A 12,136-nucleotide genomic window follows, 5' to 3' on the forward strand; every position below is an offset into this window, starting at 1 on the left:
TTGAGTTTCTTCAGGTTTTTTTCCAGTTTTCATTCTGCTAACAGATAACAAAGTATTACTTTATGTGTGATAGAGGAGTTATAGGAAGAGAAATAACAACAAGGGAGGAAAGAGAGAGGTTTGTAATGCTAGAGCTTTTTTATTGATTATTTAGGAGGTGAGCGCCTTGGAGTGTGAAATCCAGCTGCTGAAGAACTTGTGCCATGAGCAAATCGTCCAGTACTACGGCTGTTTGCGAGACACGATGGAGCGAACGCTTTCCATCTTCATGGAGTACATGCCTGGGGTGAGACCTAAATAAATAAATTAATAAATTAATGGTATTTTGTAAACAAAAGGTCTTTTGTAAACAAAAGACCTTTTGTTTACAAAAGACCATGATTGTTTTGTTGCAAATGTGACTGTTGAATCAATGAAACACTCCTAGCAAGAAAGAAGCCATAAAATGCCAAATTTTACAATCTGCCAAATGTAGGTCAGTAAAAGCACTTACATGAAAACTGATACTGCTTTTTAAAGTGGATATCGGGTGATGTCTTTGGTTTGCTGATGTATCAGCAGTTTAATATGGAATGTTGATGCATCATAATTTGTAACTGGTGGTTTTCTAACAGAATTTTTAAAAAAAATCTTCCATATATGGAGATGTCCATACATCATCCTTTTGTTTTTGTTTGTTTTTTTCTAGTCCTTTCTCTCAGTCCTCACTGTCATTTGTTCAGTAAAACAAAATGACAACAGAAGAAATTATAACAAAAGGAAATGAAGTTGCACTATCTTATTCTATTTACTTTTGTTTGTTTGTGCCTTTCATATGTTTTGCCCAATTTGTGTCTGTTAGGGCTCCATCAAGGACCAGCTGAAGTCATACGGAGCGCTGACGGAGAACGTGACGCGCCGCTACACTCGGCAGATTCTGGAGGGAGTTTCCTACCTGCACAGCAACATGATCGTCCACAGGGACATCAAAGGTAAAAGGAGGGTTGGCACTGTGAGTCAGGGAACCCTTTTTTTTCTGGCCACAGTGTCTTTGTTGCATCACAGAAATTCACCAGCTAATTCGCCCTTCAGTAAACCCCGCCCCCCTTGGTTACTGTTGCTATGCATGGCAAGCTTTAGCCTTACGGTGCAGTCCAATATGTAAATATGGCGTGTTCAGTCTCACCAGTGACAGATATTCCACAGGAAATCATCTCAAATTTCTGGAAGTGTTCAGAAATATCAGAGAGCAGTAGACAGCAAGGGCTCCAATATGCTTTTGAGAGATATATTCATGACATTATTTGTCAGCGCAATGATTTAAATGCAGAGATCACAGTTCAGGCAAAAGCTCAGCGGTCTCAATGTAAACGTGAGACACCACACGCTCTTTTACTAAAAGTACAGGATAAACTGATCAAAGAGCAGGAATGCTCTTGCAGAGCAGGGTGAGTCAATGGGTGTTTTATCTAAAGCTAATTAACAATGACTACTGCTGATAGCTTTCATTCATAGCTGTTACGTTTGCTATGCTAGCAAAACTGAATTATCCTGCATTTCCATGTCTAAAAGCGCACCAGGATACCACTCCCATATCATGGGGTTGATACATACATTAGATCTAATTAAGGCACGCCATCAGGAACATCCCACATTCTGCAAAAATAAGCGACGTATCCAGTCGGCAAAGTTAAAGATTATCCACCGTCTAGCTGTGTGCTACGTTATGCTACCTAATGTTGTGTTAGCATCTCACTTGGAGCAAACATAGTAGTTCGTTATTTTCGATGGATTGAGCTGAGAATGAGGTCTTCCACATTCTTCTGCCCTGACTATGTGTGGAACTGAGAACATGGTGTAGACAGCGAGCTAAACAATTTTCCAATAAAAACACTGAAGAGAGGAATCCAGGTTCACGATTTTTATGGAGTCTTTTTTGTGAAACTGTAAACAACATACAGACAGGAATATAGAAATGAATGGATGTACAAGCCATATTAAACACATGTAATTATGTTCATATAACTGTACACTGCTAACTAAGACAGTTATCAACTTAAGTGTTAAAGGTAAGCACATTCAACTGATTACATGTAGCGCAAAAATGCAACCAGCTTTAACTATAGCAAATTAACCAGTAAAATAATCATCTTCATTGAAATGATCAACACACTGAATACAAATATATTTAACTGTAATTGTACTCCCAGATTGTGCCGAATAAAGAGCCAAAACAACGAGGATGGAGGAGGATGGACCTATACCCCTCTCCACTGCTGTGTCTCTGTTCAAAATGGCTGCTCTCAACACTAGAAATCAGTGGTTTAACTACCCCCACCACTAGGTGTCACTGCACACACCCTTTGTAATTACTGGGGCCAGAATACACATTGTTTTATCAAAATCCGACATCTCTCCTCTTGAGTTTTAGGCTCAAGAGGGGGGTTACTTTTTACCACTGACCTTTTGTAGCACAGAGGAGATATGTTGCTCAAACACTCGGTATTTAGTGTTAGTGTATGTTTATGTTAACAATATGTTAAATTATTCTTATTTTAAAAATGTAAATTACTTATCAAACAGACCTAACAATTCAGCTACCAATGAATGAGCAGTAGTATGCATGTGATAACATAGATTGAAAAATAAGCCAAAGTGATACATCTTCTTTGAATAGACAAGCTAGGCCAGTGTGCTGCTGTTAGCCAGTGAAAATAGAGCGGAGTGGCCACTCTTCTCATTGTTACACAATCTATGTCAGTGCGCCGCTGTAGCCTGGAAATCCCGGTAAAATAAGACAGTCGCCTAAAAAGTAACTTGTTTTTAGACCACTTTCACTTGTTTCAAGATCATTTTCCTTGTTCCATTGGCAGTTTTTTTTAATTTTAACTTACTGAACTTACTGAACTGTGTTTTAAAAACAAACAGCTAGCTAAGAGGATGGCTGGGAAAGTGGAAATTCGAGAGGTCGGTTGGTTTGACAAGATCCTTTAATTCACACGTGAACGGGCAAACACACACGCTGCACAGATCGGCAGTGTGTGTGAGCTCGTCGTATACCATCATATAGTAGTCAAACTAAGCTGCATTTTCACTTCCACTACCAGGATGCCGATTAACACACACACTAGCGAAGAAACCGAAACACAAAACAAAATCCTCCAGGAAGGGAATTTCTCGGCTCTGTTCTTCCTCTTTGGCAGTTTTGGCAGCGACTTCCGCTGCACTCTTGTTGATACAGCGCCACCACATCGGTGCAATGCTGCAACTGCAGTTAAAATGACATCCATCTACCACGGCGCTTGTCAGAAAATAACAATTTTCCCGACGTCAGAGTTTTGAGAGCCGGAGGCGGCACGAAATTTGGCTGAGGCGGCCGCCTCGTAATTTTATATGCAGGAAAAACCCTGGTCTGACTTGAAAGTACCGTAAACACACTGCTTCGGCATTTTTACTGTGAGAAAGCTTGCCAAGGCACACTCGCCTAGTTACGATTGCTAAGGTATGATTGGCCAGTAGATGTTCTAAGTAGTGGTGTCAAGAGATTAAAAAAATTGAGAGATTAATTAATTATGATCTGTAATTAATTGATCTAATTAATCTCTTTTTTAATCTCACCTAAAATTGCTGAGAAAAGCCCTCAACTTGAGGTATTTCCCTTTAAATTCATTACATTATTGTAGCAGATCAGTCCGATGCGGGTCGGGGGGACGACCCCTCTTTTTCAAGACACTTTTTTTGAAAAAAAAAAAAAAAAAAAAAAAAAAAAAATATTATATGGACAAAATCTTGTTTGAATAAAAAAGCCACCGGTCGGCATCAGGCGAGGCGCGGCACCGGGTCTGGTCTGCCGGATCTGACAGGTGAGCGGCGCACACATAGCCTACTGCCACATCAATTTTTGTTCATACGCGGCTGCAATGACTGCGCAATGCGGCCATTCGCCGGTAATCGCGGCATCAGGCGAGCCTACCGACTGGTTTACATATGCACAATACATGTGTATTCGCTTAGACCCCCAATATTAGACGAGGGCGTTTTTTCAGGGCATTTTCAATGGAAAAAATATTGTCTTGTATTCGGATAAATACGGTAATGTATAAACTTCGATCACGCAACCTTTTCTTCCACCTCCTCTCCTCTCCTCTCCTCTCCTCTCCTCTCCTCTCCTCCACAGTCAGACACACACACACGAGTCGCGACACCCCCTCCTCAACATGCTGCCTGTTTACAACGGACTCGGACTGTTGGGGCGGGTGTTAATCAAAACAAACCAATCATGTCTTGACCTCTTCACAGGTTGCTGGCCTCTGATTGGCCTGGCCTGTCTCTCTGACTTAAAAAAAAAAAAAAAAAAAAAAAAAAAAAAAAGATCAGATTGGTGAGGCCAGCCGGACCGGACCGACAGCTGATTGGCCTGCCCGGCGACCTGTTTAAAAAAAAAAAAAAAAAAAAAAAAGACGGGCAGGCCACTGGGCCAGTGACAGGCCGGCGCTTCGGGAAATCTCCCGATGTACAGTTCGGGCCTGACAATAGGAGCCTATCAGCTTATGCTAAACAAGCCCAAACACAAAAAGTAAAGATAGAGATTAAAAATTAGATTAACTCGATTAAAAAACATAACGCGCTAAATATGACTGTAATTAATTAATCTCAATTAACGCGATAATTTGACACCACTAGTTCTAAGGCGGGGCTTACTGAAGGGCGAATTGGCTACTCCAGTTTTTGGCTGGTTATCTGCTATAAAGACTTCACAGTCACAATTACAATTCGTACCCTGTGTAATACCAAACTATTTTAATATGCAGTCATGAAGATAATAAATATGAGATATAACTCCTTAACTGTAGACAAAAAAATGTTTCCCTAGAAAGATAGTGAAATGTTGAGTTAAGACATAATAGACTCACAGAAACAGAACAAAGATAGACGGTTAACAGTGTGCAAGTGTTTTGACTAAACTTGTTTGCTTAGGAGCGAACATCCTACGTGACTCAGTGGGTAACGTGAAGCTGGGTGACTTCGGCGCCAGTCGGCGGCTGCAGACCATTTGTCTGTCAGGAACAGGCATCAAGTCTGTGACCGGCACTCTGGATGAGCCCTGAATTTATCAGTGGAGAGGGTTATGGCAGGAAGGCTGATATCTGGTAAGACCTGAGTACACACACATTCTTGCAAAAACTGGATGCAAATTCTGGCCGCATATTTTACTGTTTTATCTTATGTCTTTTACGATGCCAGATTCAATTGTCAGAGCAGCAGCAATTTACCCATGAAACCTAATATGACATGCCATATTTTTATTGTCATGGTGATATGAACGTGGATAATTAACATTGCAAAGGGCAGTGATAACAAAGGACGACAGCTATAAAACTTTGGATGCATTATGTACTGCCATGATATTTTTAAGGTGAAGAGCAAGGTTAGACTCTTAAGTCAAATAAAAAAAAAAAAAAAAAAACACTCTAATCAGCAGAAATCAGCAAAATTGCTAATTTCCGTGGCCCTAGTTCTGTTTTAGGTGTGCTGTTACCCTGCTATTGTCAGTACACATCATACTGCTGTCCCAATGTTGTCAGTTTCACTGCTGATTAGATCTCACTGGCTTGGCCCAAAAACAGTTGTAGTTATGTCCAATATTGAAGGCAACATTGAAGAGCTGTTCGGTTGTAAGGAAGTTCCTAGCTGGCTTACTGGCTGCTCAGAAATGACTATTTAGCCCACAGGTACATTTTCAATTAACAGTCATTGCACTGACTTGTGTTATCAAACACAAGATGGAGAAATATTCAGCATTATCCAGTTACTTTGGTACGTATAGTGACTAAGTGCTAACGCAGGCTCCCCTACACAGCATGGAAAATGAATTCGACATTTTCCAAGTGTTGAGAGTTTGGGAGGTGCACGGAAGATCTTTGAATAAATACAGCAATCCGGTTCTGATGTACACGTTACATTTTAGAGGCTGTCTCCTGAGTCTCATTAATTCTCATGAGCCTGTTGACAGCTTGTATTCTCAGTTACTGTCAGCATACAGTATTTCTTACTGTAAACTGACTTTAATGTAAACATCCACTCCAAAAAAATAAGGTGGAGGAAGTATAACATTTTAAAATGGAGTGTGTAGGAAAGATACCCATATGCTCCAGTATTGGAAACGGTACAGTTCTGTTCTTCAGTCAAGGCACCATTGTGCCATATCAGTGTACTCTGTTATTTTTCGTCTTGCATACACTCCATAGTTTTACAGAGTAGATACACACTGAAGAGGTTTACATTATACAATATCAGTCTCACAGAGTTTGGTTCCTCTACCTTAACCTAAGCAGCTTGTTATATATCTACAATCAGTGCTGTAGTCACTGTTATTGCCAAAAAATGCATCACAGTTAACTTGTCACTTTAGCCACACCACAAATGCTCCTTTGAAAATGTACGCAGTTGTATTGTGGCGTTAATTGCAGTTTCCTCCAGGGAAAAGCATCCCCAGTGTCTCTGTCCGTTCAATATTTCAGCACCCAGTCGTGTTCTAGTTTGAGGGAGTAACCTGCCTGTGGCTGTAAGACTGAGTATATTTGCATTCACACTAACATTTGATCTTAATGTGCTTAAGGCAGTGCTATTGATACGGTCATGTAAACACTTTTATCTGAGATAAAGTCATAATCGAGTGTTTCTACTTACTGGGATGTTTAAGCACCCTTTTTCAGGTTTTTATCTTTTTTTTTTTTAAATCCAAACTGCTAAATGCAGTCACATCATGCAGATGTTGTATTCACACAGTAAACATGTTACAGTGTGGCCGAGTGATGAGTGGTAGAGCAAATGATTTAACATGTCCATGCAAACTGGTTGATTAGAGAAATCATATTACTTAGAGAACTACCAAATTTTATTATCAAATTTTGCCTTAAGCTGATAACTCCCAGTAATCAGAGTGTCAGTGTGCATGTAAACATATTCACTGTTGGCACCACAGCAAAACACTCAGCCAACTTGAATTGTCCACTGGGCAGTAACACAGCAGCAGTCCAAGCCAGGGCTGCACAGTTAATGAGATTAATGTTGAAATTGTGATTTGAGCATATGCAATATATTTTGCTTTTACATGTTTTGGTTAAATTGCCAAATCTTAAGGCGTCCACTGGAGGGTTCATGTATACCACATGCACAGCAGGCGCAGCAGGCGTTTACTTTGTCAGGATGTATACTAATGCCAAGTAAAAAGGGATGCTGTTCCCCTGCCCTTGTTTATGTGTGTGAAAGGGTGGTCAAATAGAGAATGCCTCGTGATTACTGTCCTGAACCATCAGGAAAGTCTTCAGATTGCTCACCGTTCACAAAGTCATGATTTTCACAAACAGCACTCATTTAAAAGATGCAGACCTTACCTGCTCTGTTGTTCTGTTCTTCAGTCAGCTGCTGTGCGTTTAGCTGGCAGCAGGTGCTCCTGCTGCCAGGAGTCCACACAGGTTGTGCATGCTCATATCTGAAAAGCAACAACTCATCTCTCACTTGCATTATGCAGCCTCAAATAGTTTATGCATCTAAAGAGCTACTGTTGCCTTGCAACACCAACAAAAAGTTCTCAAGAGAAGATGTGCGAATCGCATTAAAACATATGTGGTCGTTAGGAGTATTAGGTGGGCCATATAGGACATGATGCCTGTCAGGTACAGATAAATGGATAAATGGAGATGCTAAAACAAACTATACAGTTAAAATTGCCGCCAGCACTGGTAACCTTGATACGCACTACCATTATGCACTATCTCAAAGGTACAGTATGTTGCTTACTATTTTGTTTTCTTCACTGATGCTTCTTCACGATTCCTCTTGGGCTGTCGCTCGCACAGCTTGGTTACGCGTTGACTGTATGTCTCTTTCTGTCAGCGAATACCTTTTTTGCACATTTTAAAGACTTTTTTTTTTTTACACAGGTGTGTGTGTGTGTGTGTGTGTGTGAGAAAGAGAGAATGAGAGAGAGAGTGTTTGTGCGTGCGTGCAGTTTTGTGTGTTGTTAGTTGAGGTTTGTCCATGAATGTAATGTTTAATTTTAACCGTTAGATGGCCTCATTCACCACAGTGGATTAATTTTTCGGTATCTGGAAACGGGACAGTATTTGTCAACAGCAAACAGCCCCAAGATAAAGAGTTTTACAACTTACAAGTTCCTTTGTGTCTAAAGCCACTGCTGCCACTCCTGTGTGTGTGTGTGTGTGTGTGTGTGTGTCAGAGTGAATGTGCGCAGTTGTAAACGTGCATTTACTGCAATTTGTGCTCAATGGACACTGCGCCCAAAATGCCTTGAGCATACTGACTGGGGGTTAAAAAAACACACACACGCACAAAAGATCATGTACAAATGTATAAATCAAATGTACCCTTTTTTTTTTTTTTTTTTTTTAAGAAAAGTACACTTATATCCCACACATTTGGTCTCTGTGTATTGTTAAAGAAGCCATGTTTATAATTCTAATTGGTTTGTGACCAATATGCCTGTTTATATCAGATCTGTGGTACGCATAATTTTTTTAATATATATTTTTTATTTTCATTTTTTTTTAAATGGGAGAATTTATGCATGGTTGGGTCCTGAGAGACACAGCGGTGCCATTGAATGGTTGCTGTTTTTTTTGGCAAAACTCTGGAGTATTGGAACAGCTGACGCTCTGTGTTCATAATTACAATAATTATGACTGTGATGATGATGAAAACAATAAAAGATATTTATTTCATGTCTGGATGTGAGATCTTTTCTCAAGAATAACAGCATATCTTAATTTCCAAATAGAACATAAAATGCCTGGCTTTGATGTCCTGTTGTTCCTCTCAAGTATTTGGATCTGCACCAAAGTCTTCAAGACAAGTTATGAGAGAGTTGTTGCTCTTTGAAAATGAGATAGATATGGCTGATGTTGCAGATATGCAAACTGTGACTGAAGCCTATATGCCAAGGGCAGCAAAATAATCTTTCAATCTGTCGTTTCCCTTGGAAATGACAGGTTAGGGTGCCAGGAACTGGCTGGCAAGGCCAAGCCCTTGACATTTGATTAATGTTTGAATATTATCAATAAAATGAAGAGATAACCAACGGCTGCCTTCATGGTTATATTTTAGCCATAGATGGGAAGTCTCTGGGTTTTTATGTTTGGTGATGCCTATAAAAAGGGTCTGAGACTAATTCTGAGTACTTCTGCAAGACGGAGAGAAAGAAACAAGGCTGCAGCAAATCTAAAGAAAGCATCATTATTTTACTGCATCTGATTGAAACACTGATCGTCAGGAGGTCTGAGCTCGACGCCAGCTGTGTTTAACCCAAAGGTAAGATAGCTATTTTATGAGTAGATTAATGGAAAACCCTAGCAAACCATTTACTTACATGACTGTGTACTTTTGGTACTAATTACCATACAGGAAATGGCGTGACAAGTAACTGCTTTTTCATATCAATAATTACTGCATGTTTATCAAGCAAATACTAGATAATTATGTATTCCTACATGAGGTCTTGCCACTAACCAAAGGTATGTACAGTACAGGCCAAAAGTTTGGACACACCTTCTCATTCAATGCGCTTTCTTTATTTTCATGGCTATTTACATTGTAGATTCTAACTGAAGGAATCAAAACTATGAATGAACACATGTGGAGTTATGTACTTAACAAAAAAAGGTGAAATAACTGAAAACATGTTTTATATTCTAGTTTCTTCAAAATAGCCACCCTTTGCTCTGATTACTGCTTTGCACACTCTTGGCATTCTCTCGATGAGCTTCAAGAGGTAGTCACCTGAAATGGTTTTCACTTCACAGGTGTGCCTTATCAGGGTTAATTAGTGGAATTTCTTGCTTTATCAATGGGGTTGGGACCATCAGTTGTGTTGTGCAGAAGTCAGGTTACTACACAGCCGACAGCCCTATTGGACAACTGTTAAAATTCATATTATGGCAAGAACCAATCAGCTAACTAAAGAAAAACGAGTGGCCACCATTACTTTAAGAAATGAAGGTCAGTCAGTCCGGAAAATTGCAAAAACTTTAAATGTGCCCCCAAGTGGAGTCGCAAAAACCATCAAGCGCTACAGCGAAACTGGTACACATGAGGACCGACCCAGGAAAGGAAGACCAAGAGTCACCTCTGCTTCTGAGGACAAGTTCATCCGAGTCACCAGCCTCAGAAATTGCAAGTTAACAGCAGCTCAGATCAGAGACCAGATAAATGCCACACAGAGTTCTAGCAGCAGACCCATCTCTGGAACAACTGTTAAGAGGAGACTGAGCCAATCAGGCCTTCATGGTCAAATAGCTGCTAGGAAACCACTGCTAAGGAGAGGCAACAAGCAGAAGAGATTTGTTTGGGCCAAGAAACACAAGGAATGGACATTAGACCAGTGGAAATCTGTGCTTTGGTCTGATGAGTCCAAATTTGAGATCTTTGGTTCCAACCACCGTGTCTTTGTGAGACGCAGAAAAGGTGAACGGATGGATTCCACATGCCTGGTTCCCACTGTGAAGCATGGAGGAGGAGGTGTGATGGTGTGGGGGTGTTTTGCTGGTGACACTGTTGGGGATTTATTCAAAATTGAAGGCACACTGAACCAGCATGGCTACCACAGCATCCTGCAGCGACATGCCATCCCATCCGGTTTGCGTTTAGTTGGACGATCATTTATTTTTCAGCAGGACAATGAGCCCAAACACACCTCCAGGCTGTGTAAGGGCTATTTGACCAAGAAGGAGAGTGATGGAGTGCTGCGGCAGATGACCTGGCCTCCACAGTCACCGGACCTGAACCCAATCGAGATGGTTTGGGGTGAGCTGGACCGCAGAGTGAAGGCAAAGGGGCCAACAAGTGCTAAACACCTCTGGGAACTCCTTCAAGACTGTTGGAAAACCATTTCAGGTGACTACCTCTTGAAGCTCATCGAGAGAATGCCAAGAGTGTGCAAAGCAGTAATCAGAGCAAAGGGTGGCTATTTTGAAGAAACTAGAATATAAAACATGTTTTCAGTTATTTCACCTTTTTTGTTAAGTACATAACTCCACATGTGTTCATTCATAGTTTTGATTCCTTCAGTTAGAATCTACAATGTAAATAGTCATGAAAATAAAGAAAACGCATTGAATGAGAAGGTGTGTCCAAACTTTTGGCCTGTACTGTATGTATCTACATCAGGATAATCCACATAAAGTAAAAGAAGACCTAATACACCTTGAAGAAAATGAATTATATATTTCAGCTCTATTAACATGAAAAAGCACAGAGGGCAAAAAAAACTAGCAAAAGTTGGTGTATTAAATATAAATAGAAGCATTGACTTATGCAACATAGTATCATAGTATCTAAGTGTAACCAGCTATTAAATGTTTTTTGCAGCCATGACATCACCACGGCTCTCAGTCCTGCTGCTGTTGGCCACCTTGCTCTTCACGCTGTCATGCATCACCAGTAATGCTGAGGAACACCCACTATCACAAAGACCCACCTATGTCAACCTTGTTCGCAAATACAGGGACCGCAGAGCACTACAACCCATGACAGACAAAACAAAGGAGCTCATAAAATCTAGTGCACAGGTAGCATCTGCCTTACTGAAAGTTGTTGCAGACGCTCTTAATGCACCAGGGGTCAAAGAAGTACTGGGCCAAATTGCAAGCTTTGCCAGTCTTGCGCCGGGTATCGGCACCCTGGTTGCAGCGATCATCAATTTGGCTTTGGTTTTTGTTCCTGGAGCAGACCCCGTGAAAGACATGCTCAAAGACATCAATCAGAAGTTGGATTCCATTTCCAAGCAGATTGCTGACCTCAAAACCGATGTTGAGTGGAACACCTATGCTAGTGCCTACTCTCGAGACGAAACAAACATCATCAACTCCTGGAACGAGTTCAACAAATTCCGTCAGAGCTGTGAGAAAGAACCAAACTGTGAAAATCAAAAGCGTGAACTTGCCAACAAATTTGTTAGCTTCTATGAGAATACAGCTACAGAAAACAGTGTGGCTAATCTTGTCTTTTATTTGACCAACACAGAGACATCTCTAAGCGCCAACCTGTTGCACTTACTGAAAAAGAGGCATAAGTGTGATATTAAAGAGTTAAACAGGTACAACGTTTTTTTGAACTACTTGTTGTGGAGAGGAATGGTGCT

General features: G+C 40.6%; 1 protein-coding gene across 1 annotated transcript in view; it reads left to right on the forward strand.

The window, feature by feature from the left end:
* Positions 1-201: 201 nt before the first annotated feature.
* The window catches only part of LOC115370406 (mitogen-activated protein kinase kinase kinase 2-like), a 34,365-nt gene continuing 22,430 nt past the window's right edge, over positions 202-12,136 (forward strand). The window contains exons 1-3 of the mRNA XM_030067423.1: positions 202-286; positions 842-971; positions 4,957-5,049. Of these exons, the coding sequence (XP_029923283.1) occupies positions 245-286; positions 842-971; positions 4,957-5,049 (265 nt within the window). The 5' untranslated portion in view covers positions 202-244. The remainder of the gene's footprint in view (positions 287-841; positions 972-4,956; positions 5,050-12,136) is intronic.

Source organism: Myripristis murdjan, chromosome 2 (assembly GCF_902150065.1).
Source record: "Myripristis murdjan chromosome 2, fMyrMur1.1, whole genome shotgun sequence".
NCBI classification, from domain to species: domain Eukaryota; kingdom Metazoa; phylum Chordata; class Actinopteri; order Holocentriformes; family Holocentridae; genus Myripristis; species Myripristis murdjan.